Source organism: Anabas testudineus, chromosome 19 (assembly GCF_900324465.2).
Source record: "Anabas testudineus chromosome 19, fAnaTes1.2, whole genome shotgun sequence".
Taxonomy (NCBI): Eukaryota; Metazoa; Chordata; class Actinopteri; order Anabantiformes; family Anabantidae; genus Anabas; species Anabas testudineus.
The window spans coordinates 3,226,721-3,249,138 of record NC_046628.1 but is presented as its reverse complement, the minus strand read 5'-3'; the positions used below and the strand labels follow the sequence as shown (position 1 = coordinate 3,249,138).

The 22,418-nt window shown below is 39.5% G+C and overlaps 2 protein-coding genes across 4 annotated transcripts in view; both read left to right on the top strand.

Moving 5' to 3' along the window:
* The first annotated feature begins 584 nt into the window (after positions 1 to 584).
* Positions 585 to 4,388, top strand: LOC113156600. Its single transcript, XM_026351834.1, has 4 exons — positions 585 to 756; positions 877 to 1,194; positions 3,736 to 4,047; positions 4,234 to 4,388. The coding sequence occupies exons 1-4, from the start codon at positions 711 to 713 to the stop codon at positions 4,386 to 4,388; spliced, it is 831 nt and encodes a 276-aa protein (XP_026207619.1). The 5' UTR covers positions 585 to 710.
* Positions 4,389 to 8,169: 3,781 nt separating this feature from the next.
* The window catches only part of wu:fj29h11, a 43,019-nt gene continuing 28,770 nt past the window's right edge, over positions 8,170 to 22,418 (top strand). The window contains exons 1-19 of one of the 3 annotated variants that reach the window (XM_026352058.1): positions 8,170 to 8,537; positions 9,103 to 9,194; positions 12,167 to 13,506; positions 14,570 to 14,768; positions 14,883 to 15,247; positions 15,729 to 15,854; positions 15,941 to 16,138; positions 16,666 to 16,806; positions 17,431 to 17,691; positions 18,714 to 18,894; positions 18,996 to 19,162; positions 19,373 to 19,516; positions 19,622 to 19,800; positions 19,900 to 20,072; positions 20,413 to 20,637; positions 20,750 to 20,859; positions 21,391 to 21,603; positions 21,897 to 22,014; positions 22,121 to 22,343. In XM_026352058.1, the coding sequence (XP_026207843.1) occupies positions 9,188 to 9,194; positions 12,167 to 13,506; positions 14,570 to 14,768; positions 14,883 to 15,247; positions 15,729 to 15,854; positions 15,941 to 16,138; positions 16,666 to 16,806; positions 17,431 to 17,691; positions 18,714 to 18,894; positions 18,996 to 19,162; positions 19,373 to 19,516; positions 19,622 to 19,800; positions 19,900 to 20,072; positions 20,413 to 20,637; positions 20,750 to 20,859; positions 21,391 to 21,603; positions 21,897 to 22,014; positions 22,121 to 22,343 (4,370 nt within the window). In that variant the 5' untranslated portion in view covers positions 8,170 to 8,537; positions 9,103 to 9,187. Of the gene's footprint in view, positions 8,538 to 9,102; positions 9,195 to 10,285; positions 10,365 to 12,166; positions 13,507 to 14,569; positions 14,769 to 14,879; positions 15,248 to 15,728; positions 15,855 to 15,940; positions 16,139 to 16,665; positions 16,807 to 17,430; positions 17,692 to 18,713; positions 18,895 to 18,995; positions 19,163 to 19,372; positions 19,517 to 19,621; positions 19,801 to 19,899; positions 20,073 to 20,412; positions 20,638 to 20,749; positions 20,860 to 21,390; positions 21,604 to 21,896; positions 22,015 to 22,120; positions 22,344 to 22,418 lie in introns of those variants that run through there. The other 2 variants (XM_026352056.1, XM_026352059.1) reach the window with 2 other exon arrangements.

Sequence of the window (22,418 nt, the reverse complement as noted above, 5' to 3'; positions counted from 1 at the left end):
GTTTTATTTTGCAATTTTCTTCCTGAAAGTTCATGTAGATGCGAGAAAAAGCTTGTCTTTTCTCCCAGTCCTACTGACAAACTATAGGAGTTGGTTGTATCCATTCAAACCAGTCATGCCTTCTGAATGGGTCAGTTTTTCTGACATGTGCACTTGTTTTAAACGAATGGAGGACGGTAGGATATGCACCATTCACATCCAATCCAGTGGGTTGAGTACCATCCTTTTAAAGGCCTCCAACTATTTAAAGATGACTTTTCTGAAAAAGGACCACACTTTTGCGTTAAAATTCAAAAATCAAACATCGTCATCAGGTATTCTCACTTTATTACACACGTTACAACCACAACTTTTCCACACCCTCATGTACATAGATGTTTACATTTAGTCATTTTGGCAGATGCTTTTATGCAAAGTGATTTTTATTAGTTATTATTAATTCTTAGTACTGTATTCTCTGACTCAGAGGCAGAGAGAGAAAATGCTGTGTGTGTGTGTGTGTGTGTGTGTGTGTGTGTGTGTGTGTGTGTGTGTGTGTGTGTGTGTGTGGGCATAATTTTCTGTATAGGGTTTCAGGGCGGGCATTTATGTTAGTGCTGCAAGACTGATCTGATGGCACCTTTAATGTAGAAGGAAGAGTCATGTTAACCACTAAGGAAGTACCATCACAGTGAGTTGGTCTTTGTCGTCTTGTCTGTTCACTCTCTAACATGTCTGTTCATCTCAGCATCGTTCTCTTCTTCACTGGACTCACAGGTCAGTTCTCTATGTGTGTGCTGCTTATGGTAGAAGATGATATGAGTGTAATTACAATGAAAACTGTTTCTTTTATTGTTCACTAATAATCTAATGTCAGTAACATGGTTCTTGTTGCAGGACTTCACAGCATAACTACAGTCAGTGAAGTGTCAGTGAAGGCCGGACGCTCCATCTCAATCCCATGTCTCTATGACTCTAAGTACACACATCATGTCAAATACTTGTGTAAAGGATATTATTGGATGACCTGTTCATACACAGTTAAAACGGATCAACCAGGATCTTCACAAAAGTTTTCTATCTCTGATGACAAAGACCAAAGAATCTTCAACGTCACTATTAATAATCTGACGGATGATGACTCTTATTACTGGTGTGCTGTGGAGATACAAGGTTTCATAGATGTTATGACGTTTTTCCAGCTGTCAGTCAGAGGTAAGAACTTTTAAAGTATCTTAAAAAACATTTTAAATTCTGCAAAATATAAAAAATATTGTATTATATTATATATTATTCTGTCAGTGTTAGCTTGATACATGACCAAAGCCAAGCATGGAGTTGTTTCATCTCTGTTGACTTGTAATGGTCAGTTTATTATTTAGTATAATAATAAATATTTTACTTAGTGTTCCTTTTGTGCACCTGTCCGCAAACATGCAAGCAGAATGAGCTCCAGCATCTTTTTGACGTGTCATGAGGTCTGAAGCTCACAGAAGCTACAGAGAAAGAGGAAATCTCAGAGCTATAAGAGATCATATGCATCATTTCACTAAGTCATTGCTTCAGGAGTTTACTATACTCACAGGGAATAACTGTCCTAACAGCTGGAAGCTACAAACTAAATTTTGTCCTTATTCTATTAGATCTATCTGCAGCCTTTGACACTGTGAACCATCAGATTCTCATGACTGCCCTCTCAGACCTGGGCATCTCTGGATCAGCTCTAGCCTGGCTTCGGTCATACTTGTCCGAACGAACCTTTAAGGTATCCTGGCAGGGGCGTGTCTCTGACTCTCATAACCTCTCCACCGGTGTACCGCAGGGCTCAGTCCTTGGTCCTCTTCTTTTTTCAATCTATACTTCTTCTCTAGGCTCTATCATCCATTCTCATGGCTTTTCTTATCACTGCTATGCAGATGACACACAGCTCTTCCTGTCTTTTCCGCCGGATGACTCAACTGTCTCATCTCGCATCTCTGCCTGTCTCTCTGACATCTCTGCCTGGATGAGAAAAAGACACCTTCAACTCAACATACCCAAAACTGAACTTCTAGTCTTCCCTGCCAGACCTTCAACTCAACACAACATCAGCATTAACATTGGATCTGCAGTGATATCCCCTACTAAGTCAGCCAGAAACCTGGGGGTCATCATTGATGACCAGCTGACCTTCACAGATCACATCGCCACAGTCGCTAGGTCGTGTAGATATGCCCTCCACAACATCAGAAAGATCAGACCCTATCTGACGGAATACACGACCCAACTCATTGTACAGGCGTTGATCTTATCTCGCCTGGATTACTGCAATGCACTACTGATGGGTTTACCGGCATCCACGACCAAACCCCTCCAGATGATCCAAAATGCGGCAGCACGCCTCATTTTCAATCAACCTAGAAGGTCTCATGTCACACCGCTCTTCAGATCTTTACACTGGCTTCCTGTGGCTGCAAGGATCAGGTTCAAAGCTCTGTCTCTTGCCTACAGAGTGGTGAACTCCACAGCTCCATCTTATCTCAATTCAATCGTTCAGGTCTACATCCCCTCCCGTCCACTGCGCTCAACCAGGGAACGTCGTCTGGTGGTACCAGCACCACACAGTCGACACCAAGGAAAACTGTTCAGCTCAGTGATCCCAAGATGGTGGAATGAGCTGCCTATCTCTGCACGCTCAGCCACCTCACTTGCAATCTTTAAAAAACTGCTGAAAACAGAACTCTTCCGCATCTTCCTTTGCACTTAAAAAAAAAAAAAAAAAAAAAAAAAAAAAAAATTCTACCCTTTCTTTCTAACATCTCTTGAAACAGTAACACTTTTTTGATAGCACTTTGCTTTGATGTTGTTTCTTCTTGACTTAGATTTTGTTTGCTTGCCTTGTTCCTCACTTGTAAGTCGCTTTGGATAAAAGCGTCTGCTAAATGACTAAATGTAAATGTAAATGTAAATTTTAGGGGACTTGATTAACAGTTAGTCCTTCATAAAAAAATCAGGCAGATCCTGTGATTTGTCTGAAAGTAGCTCATAACAGCTACTAAATGGATCTTCGGCTGTTAAATACCTGATATTCCAGTACTATAAACTAAAGAGAGAGCAAGACCTTATTGACTTTTATTTGTTTCATCGCTGCCTCTTGCGTCATGATGCATCAGATCCTTGACCTCTAAACAGCAGAAATAACTCTTCAAAGGTCAAATGTCAGGCAGCATTGCTTTCTTTTTCCCATAAAATGCATTCACGTGCATTGGTGCAGACAAGGTCAGAATGTCCCACCTAAAACAATGATAAACTAACACTGACTATTAGTTTATGTGTGGCTCTGGCCTGCTCTGACTTAGACAGCACCTGGCCTCGAACTGCTGCTGGCGTAAAAGTCCTGTACTCTGCTCACTCGGCAACATTCACAACACATTAGAGTTGGTCACGGTTTCTCTGTGCACATGTATCCACACGCAAGAACAACCACAGTTTACAGGAGCTGATATACTTGTTCTGTTTCTCAACGATCGTGTTTCGTAACATAGGCTACAGATTCGTTCGCACAGGATGCTGTGAGAGGATGCTGAGTGCCACCTACAGATATTATACTGTAACACAGATGATGAGCAGATGCGGTGAAGGTGGAGTCACATGTCAGACTGACAATTTTAAGAGTTACATCTGTATCTACCAAACAGCGGCCTATAAATCATCCTCCATGTACCTTTTATACTATATATTGCTATGTTGACAGTTTTTTATTGTTTCTCCGTCGAGGTTCCCCTCAGCTCTATGTTGATCATCAGGAGATGACTGGATTTAATGGAGGTGATGTAACCATCAGCTGTTACCATAGTATCTCTGGAGAAGGTGGTTGGTGGTGCAGGCTGGGGGGATCCTGTGTGATGGAGTCGTCTGGATCAATAGATGGAACAACAGTGATCATCAGTGTAAACGTCCCCGGTGCTTTCACGGTGACTATGAGAGGACTGAGGACAGAGAGCAGCGGCTGGTATTACTGTGTCAAAGGAGACCTACAGATGCCCGTACATCTAACTGTCAATGAAAAACAGGAGAGACCTAGTACTAGTGTGTATCAAACTACTCATGATGTCAAGAAATTATAAGAAAAGTATTACAAGATATTGCTAATAAACATTTGCCATTTGAGGGTGTTAGTAATAATCTCCCTTTAACATAGATGGCATAATTGTGTTAATTGCTGTGCTATAACTCTGGTAATCATTGTGTTGTTTCACATTGCTACACTTACAGCAGCTAGAATCTCTACTATTCTGGGACCAGGACAACGCAACTACCACAAGTATGTTGCATTTGCACACACACGATTTAAATGCATACATTTAGTTACCATCAATGGTTGTGCACAGCTCAAGTGTGGCAGCTTTGACTTTTGCCCAAATTTTTAAACTCTAACACACAAAGCAAATCAGACTTTCAATCCTTATTTCTACAGAATTCTACAACAATGTCCTCATTTTGACAAAGTAAAGGAGGATTGTTAGAAATGTTTTCACATTTTTTTTAATGTACATAAGTATTCACAGTGCTCAGTACTGTGTTAAAGCACATTTAGCAACAATTACAGCCTCCAGTCATATATATGATGCTACAAGATTAGCACACCTATTCTAGGGCAGTTTCTCTCATTCTTCCTTGCAATACCTTTCAAGCTCCGTCATGTTGGATCGGGAGTGTCAGTGCACAGTCACTTTCAGATTTCTCCAGAGATGTTCAGTCAGATTTAAGTCACTCAAGGACATTCACAGTTGTCCCGTAGCCACTCATCTGTTATTTTGAGTCTGTGCTTAAAGTTGTTGTCCTGTTAAAATATGAGCCGTTGCCCCAGTGTGAGGTCCAGAGCACACTGTAACAGGCTTTTATCAAGGATGTGCAGGCTGGGGGGGTCCTGTGTGACGGAGTCGTCTGGATCAATAGATGGAACAACAGTGATCAATGTAAACGCCAGTGTTGTCACGGTGACTATTAAAGGACTGAGGACAGAGAGCAGCGGCTGGTATTACTGTGTCAAAGGAGACCTACGGATGCCTGTACGTCTAACTGTAATTAAAAAACAGGAGAGAGCTAGTACTACTGTCACAACACTTACTATGGGTAAGAAAGTATAAACACACTGTTAGAAAACAGGAATTATAAAGTTGTACAAGTGCTAATAAGTAACAGTACAATCATTGATCTGTGCTGTTTCCCACAGTTGTGGCAACAGAATATTTAACCACTCTCGAACCTGTGAACAACACTTCTATTTTTACATCTGAGTCATTAATAAGTGCTCAAAGTGAGAACCACAGGTCAGTATTGTCTGTTCTCATGATGGTATTTGAGTTCGGTGGCTACTTTATGGTCAAAAACCACATTTTATATGAGAGGATGTGTGTGCATGTATTTGTTCACAATCTATAAAAAAAAACTTCAAGACTAAGACTTCAACAAATAATTGTTTATCTTCATTTATGTGTATTTGTCAGTTTGACCCATAAATAATGGTCCTTAATGCTCCTTAAACTCCTTGAAAAAATTTGACACAAGTTGAGTGGTTTTTTTTTTCCTTCCATTATTTATGGACCTAACTGTATGTGTTTCCAGCTTTTGCTGCAGTACTTCCATTTACCCCCTGAGCTTCATCATTCGTTTGACTCTGTTGATCTTCATTCTAATGTTGACCTCACCATTGATCTGGATACTGTTGAGAAGACGCAGTAAGTCTCTCTGAGTTTTCATAAATCTATTTACATATGTTTTATGTAAAAGAGTCAAGATAAGTTTTTACTGTTTCTCCTTTAGATCAAACCACAGCACAGTTATCAGATGCAGTAGTGGTAAGAAATGTTAATTTGTTCTTTTTCACTTTTACTTATGTGAGGTTGTATTTGAGTACAACTGTTCATATCTTCAGTTTAGTTCGTTTTTTCAATACAGGCTGAGGAGGTAGTTACATGTAGGTTGAACTAATAGTTATGTTTTACATTTGCATCTCTTTCATCAACCAGACATTCAATGCTGAGGGGGGTGTGAATATGATGTACAATTCAGTGGTCACCACAACATAACAAACTGTGCAAAGGGTGAAGAATTACCACATACATAAAATACATTTTATTTGTATTTGCTTTTCCAAAGTTGCAGAACTTAAATTTTTGTTCTTCCTTTTTTTTCCAACAGGTAGAAGCAAAAGAGGAGGATATTACATGCAGCACATTGAAACAGAAATGACTGTATGGAAATGTTCGAGACATCTTTGTCATTGTTTTTTTATTTTTTGTGAAAAGTCGTGAAATATGTTGTCTGCTGATATTAATTAATAAAGCATTTATCTATCTATCTTAATAACTGAAAAAGTGCTGGATTATTATTATTATAATAATTATTGTATATATTTTTTTTTGTCATTTTTGACTTTGATCACAAGGGGGCAGTATTAGGATGGACTTGATTACTACCTCAAACATATCTTGTACAAGTTTGGGGGAGTGAACACCGCTATCTTTGTTTCATAGATAACTGGAGTATATGTGATGGAAACTTGCAGTGCACGTGGTCTACCATTGTGTTCTCAGTTGCACAGTGTATTATCACGACAGGGACCACTGTTGCCTTCACCTTCCATCATCATCATCACCATCATCCGTGCCTTTTTGCTCAATTCAGCTTTGTCCAGCCACTTTTCAGTTACTTCTTCTGTGTGCCAGTGGTAGATACCATGCAGGGGGTTCTGTTTCCATGATGGTTGCTAAAAGGCTACAGCCCTTCTCAGGTTTCTGCTGCCTAAGGTATTCACTAAGCACATATTCAGTAGAGGCCATCTTTCTGATGTATTCCCAGATCTTTTTATTCTATACTTTGACTTTCAGCTTTAATTTGATGGTAATTACACCTTGATACACAAATCAACATTGAACATAGCATTCATTTTGTGTCTTAGTGGTTAGTGGTTTTATTATTATTTAGCTGTATTAGATAAATAAATATGATAATTTTCTAAATGTGAGATTGTGAGATGAGTCCTTTTCTTTATGTCCCCCTTAAATTATTTCACTTTGTAACATATGTTTAGAAAGGTGCTCTATAAATAAAGTTATTATTATTCTTATTTGTACACACATCATCATCTATGTCAGTCTCAGTCGTGCATGTTATGACAGTGCCAGTCTGTACTATCCACAACAGTTCAGCAGGTGTCAGTGTTGCTATGTTGCTGACACTGTGGCTACATGCAGACAGACAGACGGACAGGAGGATCTGAGAACCTGTTTGGATCTGAGAACCTGTTTGGGCGTAGGATGCATGACTGCTTTGTTGGATTATTTGCTTTCATTAATTCAAGCCATGTCTGTAGAGCGCTAATGAACCAGGTATGCAAGAGTATATAATGTTTACAGTGTTCACCATCTTAGTTTATGCCAACATTTGCTATTTAGGATTTAACACAAGGTACAGATAAGGCCGGTGGGGGAAATGTTAAATGGGACTGGATGAGTGGTGCCAGATGAAACGATCAGGGGATCACATTCATTCATCCAGAGGACTACATGTGTATGGAGGCCCAAAATTCATTTTAGGTAATTAGTTGTTAAGATATTCATTATACTGTCGCTGAACTTATCATAGACAGAATAACAGTAAAAGTAGCTTCAGTTCAAATCAGATCTGTGTTTTAATTATTATTTTGTCTTTTCCTTGTCTGTGAACTTTACACTTTGACACATGTTGTGTTTAAGGCTACGTTCACGGGCCTCTGTTTCTATGCAGAAAGACATCAGGAAAACACAGTGCTGCATTCATTGTCCCATTTAACTTCAGTTCCAATATCTCTGAAGTCGCATCATTTCCATTAAAGCTGTCAAACAAACTGCTGCTTTATTCTGACAAGACACATTTAAATGACTTTACTATTAGTTAGATCAATCTATAACATTTTCTTTTTGATAGGCGGCAGTTCTCTCACTATAATTGGTAATAAACATTTTTCTAAAACAAAATAGCATACCCCACAACACTAAACTCAATTCAACACGCAAATATCAACAAAAAGCTATGTTAAACAATAATGTGTGCCTGAAATTAGATATTACATAAGAATTTTTTTTTTAGTATGCAGGCTTTTTTAAATTTTGTGTAGAGAGCTCGTATTTACTATCTTTGTCGTGCAACCTGAATGCAGCATGTGGTTAGCATCGTAGCCGGTTAGCAGCGGCAAAACAATATGAAACTAAATATCAAACTCGGTTATCAGTTTTGCTTCGTTTGTACCGTGCAGCTTTTAATAACAACAGTTTAAATATTCCGACATGCAAATTCACTGACACTAGCCATTTTAACGCACGTTAGCAACCAACCAATTTGGTTAATGTAAAGCGGTATCATAATGTTTTGCTATTATAAGCTAACGCTAGCTAGCAGCATAGCTACATGGACAGTAACTGAGGATGCTGGATGAAGGAAAAGACGCACACAGCCCACAAGTGCAGCTAATGGGAACTGTTTGGTACAAAGTCAAACATATAGAGGAAGGGTTTTAGTTAGCCTTCGTGCTGCTGGTGAGTTTTAAAGTTCGTTTATTGCTAACACGCAGTTTGTTGTTGTTGTCCTGTTTGTTGTTGTTGTCCTGTCCTGTTTGTTGTTGTTGTCCTGTTTGTTGTTGTTGTCCTGTTTGTTGTTGTTGTCCTGTTTGTTGTTGTTGTCCTGTTTTCCCTTAACATACACCATGCGTTTTAAACAGGTGTCCCCCTCATTGTACAGTAACGTTATATTAACGCAATGTTGTGAGCGTAAAAACCTATGCTTATGCTTATGTATGTCTTCATTTAATAATCTTGCATTGCCTGTACATTTAGCTCAGATGTAAGTCTCATACATATTTAACCCCAGGCTCGGGTACAGATGGCAGGCAAAGTAATCACCACCTGCCTCCACCTCTTCAACCATGCTGCCAGAGATATAAATGAATAATTAGTGAAATCAAACTTGTCATGTATCATGAATCAACTGATCTCTGTGATCGACTGTAATCTTTGCTCTGTTTTGATAAGTTTACATACGTGACCTGTCAGTCTGCCCATCATCGGCTCACTCTTGCCTTCTGTCCTCACTGTCGTTTTGCAGCGCTGACCCCATGCTGCAAGCCACTGCTCTAAATGTGAGAGGAGAGGAGATCTGATGCACTGACGAAAGGGTCGCAAGCTGATCAATGCAAGGTATGTTGTCAGGGTCTTTATAAGTGCACAGTTTCTGTTTCATTTCACTTGTGTTTTCATAGCTGTGTATAGTTGTGTCATGGACAATGCTCTTTTCCTTTTTTCAGGTGGTTTAATCATCATTAGCTAAGTGTTTTTCTCGCAAAACCAAAGTTAATAGCACTGGGGGACGAAAGAAATGTGGTAATGCACATTAGCAGTTGTGCTTTCAATTCATCAGTAGCTGCTTGTCGTTGTTACTTTGGAAGCATTAGCCAGACAAAGGAAAGGTGGTGGCCATTGTGGTGACGTGACTAGTTGATATAGAGTGGCAAGAAAAAGTATGTGGACCTTTGGGAATTTCATGATTTTCTGCATTGATTTGTCATAAGATCTGAGTTTCATCTAAGTCAAGAGTATTAACAAATATCATGTTCATAAAATAATAACAAAGACATGAAAGTTCTGAATTTTTGAGTAATTATTTTATGTATATATATATATATATATATATATATATATATATATATATATATATTCTTGACTTAGATAAAGATTAGATCACGTTTTATGACAAACTAATAAAGAAAACCATGAAATTCCAAAAGGTGCACATACGTTTTCCTACCCCTGTAAATATCCATTCAAAGAACCTTTGTTGTTTATGTTTCATTTTCTCAGGTTCCTCAGGTTTGTTTTTACAGTCACACAGATTGGGTAATGCAGTCACATGGTTTATTACACAGTTGTTATGATGAATCAGCTGGACCAAGTCACGAATGTGAAACTCAGAGCTCTCTCCTCACTATGTTACCTTGTAGAAATACATACAAGTGGACTTGTAATTGAATTGATATCATGAAACAAATGTTCACTGTAGGCTATAAAATATGAGCACCTAGCTGTCTTCTGCTCTCTGTTTTTTTACTGCTTTCCTGCGTGGTGAGGCTCAGCCATTTCCAGGAATATGAGAGTTTGACTGTGGGTCACAATCAGGCATTGACTTGAATAAACCTCCCTGTTACTTTCAGTTTCATTTCTCTCTAATTTAGCTTAGAATGAAACACAACATGAGGGGAGGAGTAGGGGAGGGGAGTTGAAAAGCTAAAAGAGGAAGGTTGCTGGTTCATATGCAGCATTTCAACACCTGAGGGAGATGAACCACATATCTTGGCATTAAAAAAGAAATAGGTAAGATGGACCCAAGCCCTGCTCTCGGCTTGGTTTTCATGCAACTTTGTACCGTTGGCTGTTTAGTTAGTCAGTTATTTATTTTGGCAATGTAATGTTTTTTATCCAAAGGTCATTTTAAAATTTGGGCTTTATGTTTGAGAAGCTGAAGTAAAAAGAAAAACTCTGCCATCATAATTATTTGTGGTGCTATCTGCTTTAATAATATGAAATGTAATCATAAACAGATATAAATTATTTTTTTATGACTATTGTTTTGTTGGGCGTGCCTCTGAAGAGAAAAGAATGCACCTTAGGATGTTATTACACTGGTTTGGCAACTTTGTACCAAAGACAGATAAAGGGGAAGACTTATGGTACAATATTGCAATTTCTGCATTAGTCAATATTGACCGGAAAATTGACTAAGGCTTGGTATTCATTCATGATATTTTGTGAGCACTGGCCAAAATATCTAGGTAGCACAGCAGAACACAAAGCTGTCACAATTAAATCAAAAGGAAAGACAGATTATCATTCTTTTTTTATCATATATTTCAAAATCTAAATAAAAATTTAGCTAGTTATGAACATCATAAATATAGAGATGCATCAACACATTTTGTAAATGTTTTGTTAAATATTAATGTTATCATCTTACTGCAGTAACAGCTTTTGACCACTTGGGGGAAACCACAACAAACTATACATGCCACACAACACTATGTCACCTGTAACATGCACCTGTTATTAAACTGTGGCTCTATTTACACATTGAACAGGCATGAAGCAACATTAGCATTTATGAAGAGACATGTCTGGTCACAGGATGAATCTTGCATTGCTCACTCTCCTTTTACATCTTTGTTTTGTCAATAGATCCTTGCTATTTATGTAATTTGGTGCTGGGCAGGCAGATTCTGTGTAGTTTTTAAGGAATTTTTGTCTGGCACTTTAGCTGTCTGAAGATAACAGTGAAATATTATTAACATAATATTAATTATAAAAAATATTAAAATAATCAGTTTATAATAATCATTAAAGAGACTGCTTTACTGTTTTTCAACTTGCTTCCTATTGTTCTACTTTAGGTAATAAATGAAAGGTACAAAACCTCCATTTATCTTCCACATATTAAAATATTGCTTTACAAAGCACATTTTCAGTTCAGATTATGTCATGTGGTTCTTCAGACTACAAAGGCAGTACTCCTAGTCAATCTACTCTTCCAGAACTCCTCATCTAAAAACTGAAACTGAAAAAATCCTACTTCAAAGATCCATACTTAGAAACAGAAATATTCTTACTGTGGGAACACATACACCACTCATATCCATGCATGCCTCAAATTAGAACAAATTAAAACTATAGGAAGAAACTCAAAAACAAAAGTATAATTAAAGCAGCTTAAGCTTTTGCACTCAAAGTTTGTACTTTGAAATTTCTGGCATTGTTTCTAAATTACCTCAAAAATATTTTTGAATTTTCTGTGTGTACCCATAAAATGAATATGCACGTTAATGAGGGCCAATATCACTCACTCAAAGCATTTAAACAATAATTGAGGCCAATATACAATATTTGGTGTAACAATAAAGCTGCAGTAAGTAGCTAAATATGTCTAAATATTTGTGTGCGAGAAATGTGCTAAGGATTTTCATATTGTAGCGTTAAGGATGATTCTTTTATATTTTTACAGCTTATTACTTAAACCACCTGTATTATTATTTACTGTAGTATATACAGTGTATTAGTGAAATGTTACTGGTAAAATGCTCTGCAGTGATACTTATTAATATTGTTGGTCTCTCCTTCCTTGACAGCATTATGCAAGATGGAGAAGAAGGTTCTGGAAGATATAGTGTCCATGGTGATGCAGCACCCAGCTGGGATCCCACTTAAAAAGCTTGCTGTTTTATACAGCCAGACATACCACAAAAACCTGATTTTATCCTCATTAGGCTTTGACTCCATGGCTAGCCTGATAGACTCTCTGGATAGAGATCTAGTAGTAGACAGGGAGGTGGTGTTTCACAAAACAAACCGCCATGCAGGACGAGCTGGAGCTGCAGTTGGATCATCGAAAGAAGCTATAAAACACCACAATAAAATGAAGAAGGTTCTAGAAAATATAGTGTCCATGGTGAAGCAATACCAAGATGGGATACCACTTAAAAAGCTTGCTGTTTTATACAGCCAGACATACCACGAGAACCTGACATTGTCCCTGCTGGGCTTTGACTCCATGGCTAGCCTGATAGACTCTCTGGATAGAGATCTAGTTGTAGACAGGGAGGTGGTGTTTCACAAAACAAACCGCCATGCAGGACGAGCTGGAGCTGCAGTTGGATCATCGAAAGAAGCTATAAAACACCACAATAAAACGAAGAAGGTTCTGGAAAATATAGTGTCCATGGTGAAGCAATACCAAGATGGGATACCACTTAAAAAGCTTGCTGTTTTATACAGCCAGACATACCACGAGAACCTGACGTTATCCCTGCTGGGCTTTGACTCCATGGCTAGCCTGATAGACTCTCTGGGTAGAGATCTAGTTGTAGAGGCGAACGTGGTGTTTCACAGGGACCATTGGGAAAGTCAGGCAGGAGCGGTCGCTAAAGCATCGAAATTAAAAGCCACAGAAGGCAGTGAGCATTTTAAGGTTTTGGAAAATCTTAAGGCAATGATGAGAGAACACCCGGAAGGCATTCCTCTTAATATGATTACCAGAATCTACAGCCAGGTATACCATCAAAACCTAGCCTTAGCATCTTTGGGCTTCGAAACTATTTCCAGCCTGATAGAGTCCTTGCAAGGAGTTCTAGTTGTGAGAGGGGACATGGTGTTCCATACCATTTACCAGCCTCAAGATCAACCTGCAGCTGGGACATCAGCAGGAGCTACAACAAACAGCAGGCCTGCAACTCCAAAAAGACCTGAACCACTCATAGAGGGTAGAACTGCTACTGTGCCACTGGAGGATGTCAACTCTCATGTCAGTGTGCCTCCCACTCAGGCAGGAATTAGCTTTCTAGGTCCTTCATTGGTGTTTTCCACGCCCTCTTTCCTCTCCACCCAATGTCTTTCAGCCAGCCCGCTATTTGCTGCGTCCATGCCAGCTGAGCAACTTACCCAGCAGCAGCTCTACCAGAGGGTTTTAGCGGTCAGTGTAATTAAATATATTCACCAGTTCATATTTTTCAGCTAGGTTGTGTTTATGTTAGCATTTGTTTCTTATGCTTCATTTGACAGTGAAGAAAAATTACTAAATGAACTTTCTGATGCTAACATGATGCTAATAACGTGACACAAAATCCAACATAAACCATTGCATTATGACAGGATAGAGGACTTAGCAAGTCGAATACATACAGGTTTACCGACCCAGAATGCTACTGAGGGTGGACCAAGTCAATTGAAAAGAAAGATGTTTGAATTCAGCAACTTATATCAAACAGCCGAAAAAAATGGGGATGTTATATTTATAGCTTTGTTGCAGTTTAGAGTTGAAGATTCTAGTGGTATCACTCACTTTTTTAGACTTTATTTTTCATCAATTGCCACTAAAGGTCCCTTAACATGAGGTACCTAACATATACCATGTTTACTTATTGGTGGTGCACTGCCACAAGCCTTGAGCCGTATGAAGGGAAGTATTTGAAACTGGTCATAGATAAGGCTAGAGTAATGCATGCAGGCGAGTCAGACCTTACATTACAGTGTACAGAAACGTCTTACTGAGAAGATGTTGGTGCTCTCTGAACATATTGAGAAACTTCTTACAGCAGCTTTAAATGTCCCAAGTTAGATCATCTCAGTGACAATTGCCACTCACATCAGACACATACAGACTGAAACTGTGCACAGAGTGGTGATTGTTAAAAGGTGTGGCCAGTTTTGCATTTTCATTTCATTTTGTCAGACCAAGTAACTCAGATGTTCGTTCACAGTGACACTTAGAAGTGTTTGAGTAGACAGAAAATGTAGCAACAAGGTATTGTTTATTTGGGATTATTAAACATATTTTGAAAGTAAAAAAATATTGTGCTAATAGCCAGGATATAGTTTGCATTGTGGTGTCATAGCATCTAAGCTATTGCTCTAATATAAAAAATGACCTTTGACTTTTACAGCAAACTAAGTAATTACCTCTGATAAACCTTGTACTTCATACATAAAATAAACCATCTGGTTCCTGTACAGTAAGTTTATTGATTGTGTTCCAGGTAATGAAGAAGTATCAGCTGACTGCTCCTTCAATGGACCAGCTCCAAAACTGTTATTTACAACAGTTTGGTGAAGAGCTTCCTCTCACACAGTACTTCTCCCTGTATGACAACTGGGAAGCATCTTCTAGTAAGAAGCTGTCCAGTCATTCTGAACCAACAGCAAATTCCAACACTGTTGTATCACAGACACCTCCAGGTAGCCAAACATGTTATTCATCATTATTTTCTGTCATTTAAAAATCATTATCAAATATTGTCACTTGCCCAGACTAATGAAACCCATCTGTGTTGGCATATCCTTTCACAGCAGCCCAGGATCTTGGTAAAGAACCAGAAAAAGAACAGCAGCAACCGGGCATGGCATACAACTTCTTGTGTGGTTCTGATTTTCCAGCGCTGGGGTCAGATGTGAATTTGACCAGAAAGCAGAAAAGCAAAGAAAGAGTTGAAACTCAGAGCAGTGGCTGTGCTCCCATCTTTAGAGAAGCTTATCATGCCCAGCTCAGAGAGGTCCATGGAGCCAACATGCGGGCACTGGAGGCCATGGAGGAGGATGAGGACGAGCTCTCTGGGAAGAGGAGGAACAGGGTTGTCAATCAGGACACAGTCAACAGTCTGATGGAGGATGTGATACGAGAAATCGCTGCAGACGGAGAACTAGTCACTAAAGAGCAGGTGGGAGAAAGAGGACACAGTTTTAATCTTAAAGGAACAATTTAACATTAGGGTAGATACGCTGTTTATTTGTTATCAATCCCATGTGTAGGGGAAAGATCAAGGTTGAAGCAGAAGGCAGTTAGGATAAAGTGTAGAAGTTTAAACAGGGTATCACCATGCCCACCATCACTTCTAAAAATTAACTAGTTAACTCTGTTTATCTTATTTGTTTAGTCTGGGCACTAAAGTTAGTTGATTAATTAAATACTTGCATTACCAGCATCCACATGTTTGCTAGAATTCTTCTTCTCTCTTGCCTTTGCATTGCTACAGTAGGCGTCTTGACATATTATCACATTACTGTATGCTGTTAGTCATGTGAAATAGTTGCTGATAGATGGACTGCATCCGCAATGTGTTTGTCAATTTATACAACTAACTGATGAACCTTATTTAATTTGCTCCTTCTTTTACCAATGGCTTCCACACATCTTTCTAGGTCATTTCCAGGGTGTGCGTGCTATTGCAGATTCCCTCTTTGGATGCTGCAAGAATCAAACCCTGGAACATTCCAGCTTTAAAAAACCTTCAGTACATTACAAGAGAGATCAACATTTTTATAGAGGTTTGGAACCTGTGTGTTTGCTAACAAGTTTTTTTTTTCTCTGACTGTTTGGCACCTGTTGAAGTTTTTTTTTCCTCTTTTATCAGTCCACTGAAGCCGTGTCTTCCGTCTGTACTCTGTATGAGCTGGGCCAGTCACTGGCTGGACTGAAGGACAAGAAGCGCTATGAAGAGCTGAACCTGGGTCCTCTCTGCAAACTGCCCCTCATCCACCGCATGTTCAAGATTGACAGTAACACCAAGGATGATGACATCCCACAGATTGAGACAATAGAAATCTTGAGGGTACGACTGAAAAAACAAATGAAGTTATAATGAAATTTTGCCAAACCATATCATAGATAAACCTGGCTGATATTTTTTGTTGGTTGAACTTCAAATTTAGGATGAGGTTTTTTTTAATATATTAGTGTTTGAAAACCAAACCAAAAAACTTTTTATTAAAGCTAGTATTTTTAATTTATGTATATGTGTACAGTGATGTATTATAGTTACACTAAACAATCTAGACAAGGTACACTATGTCTACACCACATTTCAATGATTCAAATTAATTTTACGAAGCTCATCTAAAATACTGCAAATTATTTTTGACTTTTGCATCATTGAGGGTTACTGTAGGTAGTAATTTGAAATTTTCCATTTCAAAATGAATTTATAACATTGTAAAAAGTGCAGTGGGTATGAATACCTTCCAGAGCGACTGCAACACATGATACCTCACCCACTGACTGTGTGTTCTGTGTGGTCCACAAAGAACGTTTGGCATTATAAATGATCCTAAATGTTTCTTTTCTGTTTTCTTTCCTTAGCAACTTCGTAATTTTCGGAGGAAGCAGAACAAGCCAAAAGTAGACCTGGCTGAGTTTATGAAGTATCTGGCTGATCATTACAACTGTGAATCTCCCTACGAGCTGGGCATCAGGATACACAGTATTGCACTGCCCATATCGGTAAGAGACATAACCTACAGCATCCAAGTTTCATGATGATAATGGGGGGATGTGTAGGTTTTTTTTATTTTTTATTCTGCACTATTTTTCACTATTTGTGTTGGAGTTAATCCCCTTACTCACTTAGCTAAGTAATGATTGATTTGGAGAATCCCTGCAGCCCTTCTATTCATTGTTTAAAGAATCAATTTCACACGACACCTGTGGGGAAGAAGAAACACCTTTTCCAAGTCACATATTCAATTACTTTTGCACACTTCTAATTTGGTTCATTATCTGAGGCCTAGTCCACACAAACATGGGTTAACTTAGGTTGTTGCTAACCAGATGTTTTATGTGCATACATATAGATACACATACAGGAAAGCAACAAATAGTATTTGTGCATTGCTCTCTGTAAATACACCATTCAAAGTTGGTCTCTCGTCCCAGGTCAATGACAGAGAGAATATCTAGGTGAAAATACCATCAGATAAAATTCTGAACTTTCACCACATATTAATATTTTTTTCAAATTAACTGACCTTGCCATTGCCTTGGAAGTTACTATAGCAGTGGAGCCAAAAGAAAAGTTGCCTACGTTACTTACTTACAGCTTCTCAAACACTTCTCTGTCCCAACCAGACTGTGATGAAGGTGAATCGTTGTGAGCACAACACTTTGGATCGAGCCAGGGAGGTCATCCAGAAAGAACTGGAGGAGGAAACCCAAGAGCGGCTGAGAAAGATCAAGAAAAGCGTGCTGGAGCCTGTTGAAGGAGCAGGTTCCTTCTCCTCCACAGTCAACTTGGATCTTAGGAAAAAGTATGCCTCCATGCCTGCAGCCGAGCTAGTGCTGACAGTCTTCTCAAATGCAGAGGGGGTATTTAACCCCAGGATGACCAAGGTGGGTGCCAGACACTGACAAATGCATTCTATTAGTGTGAATCTTATATAGTGAATCTCAAAAGAGCTTGCTGAGCGACAGTGTGGGGAATTTGTTTCCATTCCTTTGGAAGTGCACTAGCTATGCCACTCTGGTCTTGTCTTTAATTTTCTGTTTTAGACGGCTGGGTGTTAATTCCACTAAGCCTCTAAACAATGAGCCATCAAGAGGATGACAAGTTACAGAGCAGCTCTCCAGTATTGAACTCATTAACAAAATGTCACCCTCCATAATGTCTTAATCCTCAATGAGTACTAGAAAAAAAAGTTGGTTTTAACTGATACATACTGAAAACTCTTGACTTGTATGTGTCCTGGGATTATCTTTGCACTGGAGGCATTATCTTATTCATCTGCTGACATGTTACAGATCACTGTCTTCAAAGTAATATTAATTCATCACACGTTCAGGTCAACATTATGTCAGTTAAATATCTCTGACTCTTCTTTTCAACACCATGTCCTGAGGTAGAAGGTTTACTACTGTCTAAAATCCTTTATCTTTGCTGCTTCAGCATTTAGATAACCCAGCAGGTGCAATAGGGATATTGTGCAAACTAAAAAAAAGTGGCCCTAAAATGTTTCATGCCTGTAAAAGTTGGTGTAAGAGTGTACATAGTTATTTAAAAATTGCTGAATGCTGAAAGCATGTATGTGCAAACATTTGTCACTGGAAATGACATGGCAGTAGGTTGCATTGTCCTCTTAGTTAGCAGCCACAAAGACAGGAGTGTGTGGTAGCAACTAAACATTTAGCAAAGGTTGACAGACTCTAGTGAAGCGCTAGACATGATGAAACATGGGAGAAGAGGAGGGGTATGACATGCAGCGAAGGTCCCCAGCTGGTACTAGGGACACAGCAGTTACAAGACATGTGCTTTAACCATTTGGTTATCAGGGCGCTCTAGCAAAGATTGTTTTTTAATGGGTCATGTGAATATTTTTCATGTCTCCAACACACACCTTTGTTTATTTCCAATGCAGCATGTCCAGAACTTCCTGCTGCAAGTGTCTGGTGATCGGTTGACGACTGCTCTGTTTCAACTGGCCATCTGTGGTGGCTCCTTGGCTGTCCCACAGGACCTAGTACTCAAAGACAAGGCATCCAAACCCACAGGACAGTCTAAGAAAGAGGACAAATCCACCACGTCCCTCCCCTGCGAAGGTATTACTACAGGATATACAGTGTTTTTGTCACATGCAGTAGTCACTCTAATTTCTACTAATGATATTGTTTTTTGATATTTTCTGCTTTGTGTGTCTCAGCCAAAGTGAAGCAGTATCTGAAAGACAGCCTGTCCTCTCTGAACTCAGCCATCACTCTGGCACACATTGCCTCTCTGGAGACAAAGTTGACCAAACACTTTAAGGTCAAAGATTTCCTATCCTTAGAGCAAGGCAACTTTCTGGACTTCCTGGTTAAAAACAATCAGGTACAATTTGGTTTTGATATCTTAAAACTAAATTCTTATTTATATCTTTTCACATCTGTTGATTTTTTTGTTTAACATTCCTCAGCTTGTGTATTGAGGGTAATCACTAGATCTAAGGGCTAACAGTCTTTGCAAAGACCTCCTTATCTAGCAGTGAGAAGATTAAAAACAGATACTGTTTTCATCCTGTCTGCCTCTGGCTGTGTACAGATGCTGCAGGACACAGTGGGATCTACCTTAATTCTGGGCAGTGGCAGCACAGGACTTGCAGGCAGTGGTTTCAGACCCACCAGACAAGATGTGTTTGAGTTCATCAAACAGTGTGGCGACATAACCAGCACTGATCCAGATGAAGTGAGTCATTAACAGGCATATACATACACATTTTGCTGTGTAAATGAACAGAATGAAGCTTTTTAAAATTTGGTTTTCCCTAGTCCTACTCTTCTGTTTTTTCAGCTCTCCCATATTGAGTTAGCTCTGAGGTCGCACTACAAGGTCCGGGACAGTCGGGACCTGGGCTATGGCACTCTGCACATGCTGGCTGGTCTAGTTAAACGGCAGAAAGAACTGGCTGGAGGAGGACTGACCCAGGTCTTCTATGAGTCTGCCCTGTTTGCCAGACATGGCAAAACAAGGTTAGCAGCATATCAACAGACAGACATTACTAAAGTAGTTTTAGTCATGTTTAAAGACTCACAAAGGCAGTTAAAACTTGTAATTTCTCCCATGAACAGGGCTGAAGGTGGATGTGAGGCAGTCGGCTTTCTAGGTGAGATGTCTAAGGCCCAGGCCCTGGCCAGCTTGCTGTCCTGTCCTCTGCTGGAGGATTTAAGCGAGTGGAGCCAGTGGGAGCTGATCTTTAAACCCCTCCTTGGCTCCCTCAAAGATTTCATCGAAAGAAATGCAGGTAAGAGTGAGTAGTAAGAGTGAATATATGATTTCACTCATTTAAGCCATAAGAACTCAAACAACGAAATTTCTACTGTAAGGAAATTATGTGGGATACGAAACAAACCAAATGGACCAATGTGGATCAAATTTCTTGAAATGTTGTGAAACCCAATCAAAAGGAGTATACTACACCCTAATTACACCTGGATAAAAACAGTATGCCTCACTTGAAAAAGCAAAACTGTCCAGCACAACAAGGCAAACAGTACTCCATGTTTCATGCGGCACTTGCCGGACGGGACATAGTTGAAATAAAAAAAAAAAAAACATTTCTCTCATTTTTACATGTGATCCAGCTGATACGGGCCTAGCAGCATTGGAGGTGACACCTAGTTTGCTGCTCAGGATCACCACACACACAGGAGACAAATATTTCTCTAGTGCCACCATGGTCCTCGACCCCGTTGGCACAGCTGGTCACCTGGTGTCCATGGTGGCAGCTGATGGGATCATCAATGCTCCTACTGCCCTCCTGGCCAATCACATGCAGAGCTCCCTGGCTGCAGCCGTGGCTATAGAAGGTAATGATTCAACAGGACTGTTTCAGAGCAAGAAAGCATTCATTTAGTGGACTGATACACTGTCCTGCATAGATTGTGTCATTTTTACTTATATAAAATTTGTGTCTGTCAGATTTGTCCCAGGATGAGGAGGATGTATCATGTTACAGCAGAGTGGCCAAATTCCTCTTGGCATGTTTGGCTAGAATCCCCACCAAAATCTGCCAGGCTCTTTTACAGCAGGTCAGTTGGACTGTGTTGTCTGTACAGATAAGACGATCAAGGCACATAGCTCCTTATCTTTGGAGAAAAGCTGTATTGGATTGTACATTACAGATGATGAGAAGGGTTTCATTTCTTTTGAAATTGTGTTATGTTTATAATTTGGAAACATTCTTCACCAGCAAACACAGCTCTCAACAAACAAACATAAACAGTAACAACATTTTGACCTAAGAGTGGGCAGCTTTTTTCTGTCCATTTAATCTCGTCAAATAAACAGTGTCTCACAGTTGTCATGCCAACCACAGGCTTCCAGCAGCTTCCTGGCTCGTTGGTCATTTCAGACTTAAAACCTCTTTTCTTTATGTAAGAAATGAGGGTAAATCCAACCTTGTGCCAACTTTTCACTATGTTGTTTGTAGTTGCAGCTGTAATTGCAGCAGAGGTTACATAACCAAATACCAAAATGAAAAGTCAGTGCATTTCTTTTTCAGCTACCAGTAGGAAATGGTGTACTGTATGTATATGTCGCTTTGTGAATGTGCCTTCCAGGTGTTTCTGGAGCCTTTCTCCCGTGTTCTGGGCCAAGCCAAGTCTAAACAGGTCCTCATCACTGTGGCCCAGTCTGACCCGAGACACATGAACTGTCTGCACCGGCTGGGAATCCTCCTGGGAGTCACTGAGTGGGTCAAAGACTACCAGAAGAAGCTGAACCAACCACAGAGCCAAAAGCACATGCACACAGCACCTATAGAACAGCTCAAGGTCAGAACGAGTCAGAAAAATATAAGAACTGTAGTCCTGTTGGCTCGGAATAGCCATATGTTCAGCTTAAGCATTGCATGAGTTTGTGTAAAATGTTGTCAAACCTACACCCTCATTGCAGTTTTTAAAAATACTGTGTGCCCCTCCAGTTTTTAACTGCCATATACCAAACAGCAGATATTTGGATAGCCGTGTTGTATAATAACATACTCTATTGACCCCCTTGGGGCAATTGTGTAGTGAATTAAATAGTGACTTTTTGATATTTCTCTGACTTTTTTGTTGTATTTCAGTCTAATTTGATAGATTCTGAGAGCAGCAGTATGTCAGCTCTGAATACAAGTGAGGATGAGTATCTTGATGATGGATGTGGACTTGATGTGGACAACTGCACAGTAGAACAACAACAAGGTGGTGGTAGTATTCAACCACAGTCAATTGAATTTTCATTTCATAGTGTGTTGCATAACTATGTTCCAGTTTCACTTTATTTAAATTACAAAATGTTTTCTTCTAGTCAATGGAGAGCATGACATCGAGATTGAGGAAGAAGAGGATGAAGACGAGCTGTATGAGTTGACCTCACTGCCTAACGGAGTGACATTAGATGTCAGCAGTGACACTGACGGAGGTCAGGGGGATGAACAGTCAGAAATGTCTGATTCTAATGAAAAGGATTCTGCCAGCAGCCATTCAGAGACCACATTAGATCTTCAAAGAGCCATAATTGAGGACATCAGGTTTGTTCTTATTTCTCTACCTTTCTTTATCATCACTACCTCTATTGAAGTCCTGGTTTTGTTTCAACAAATATG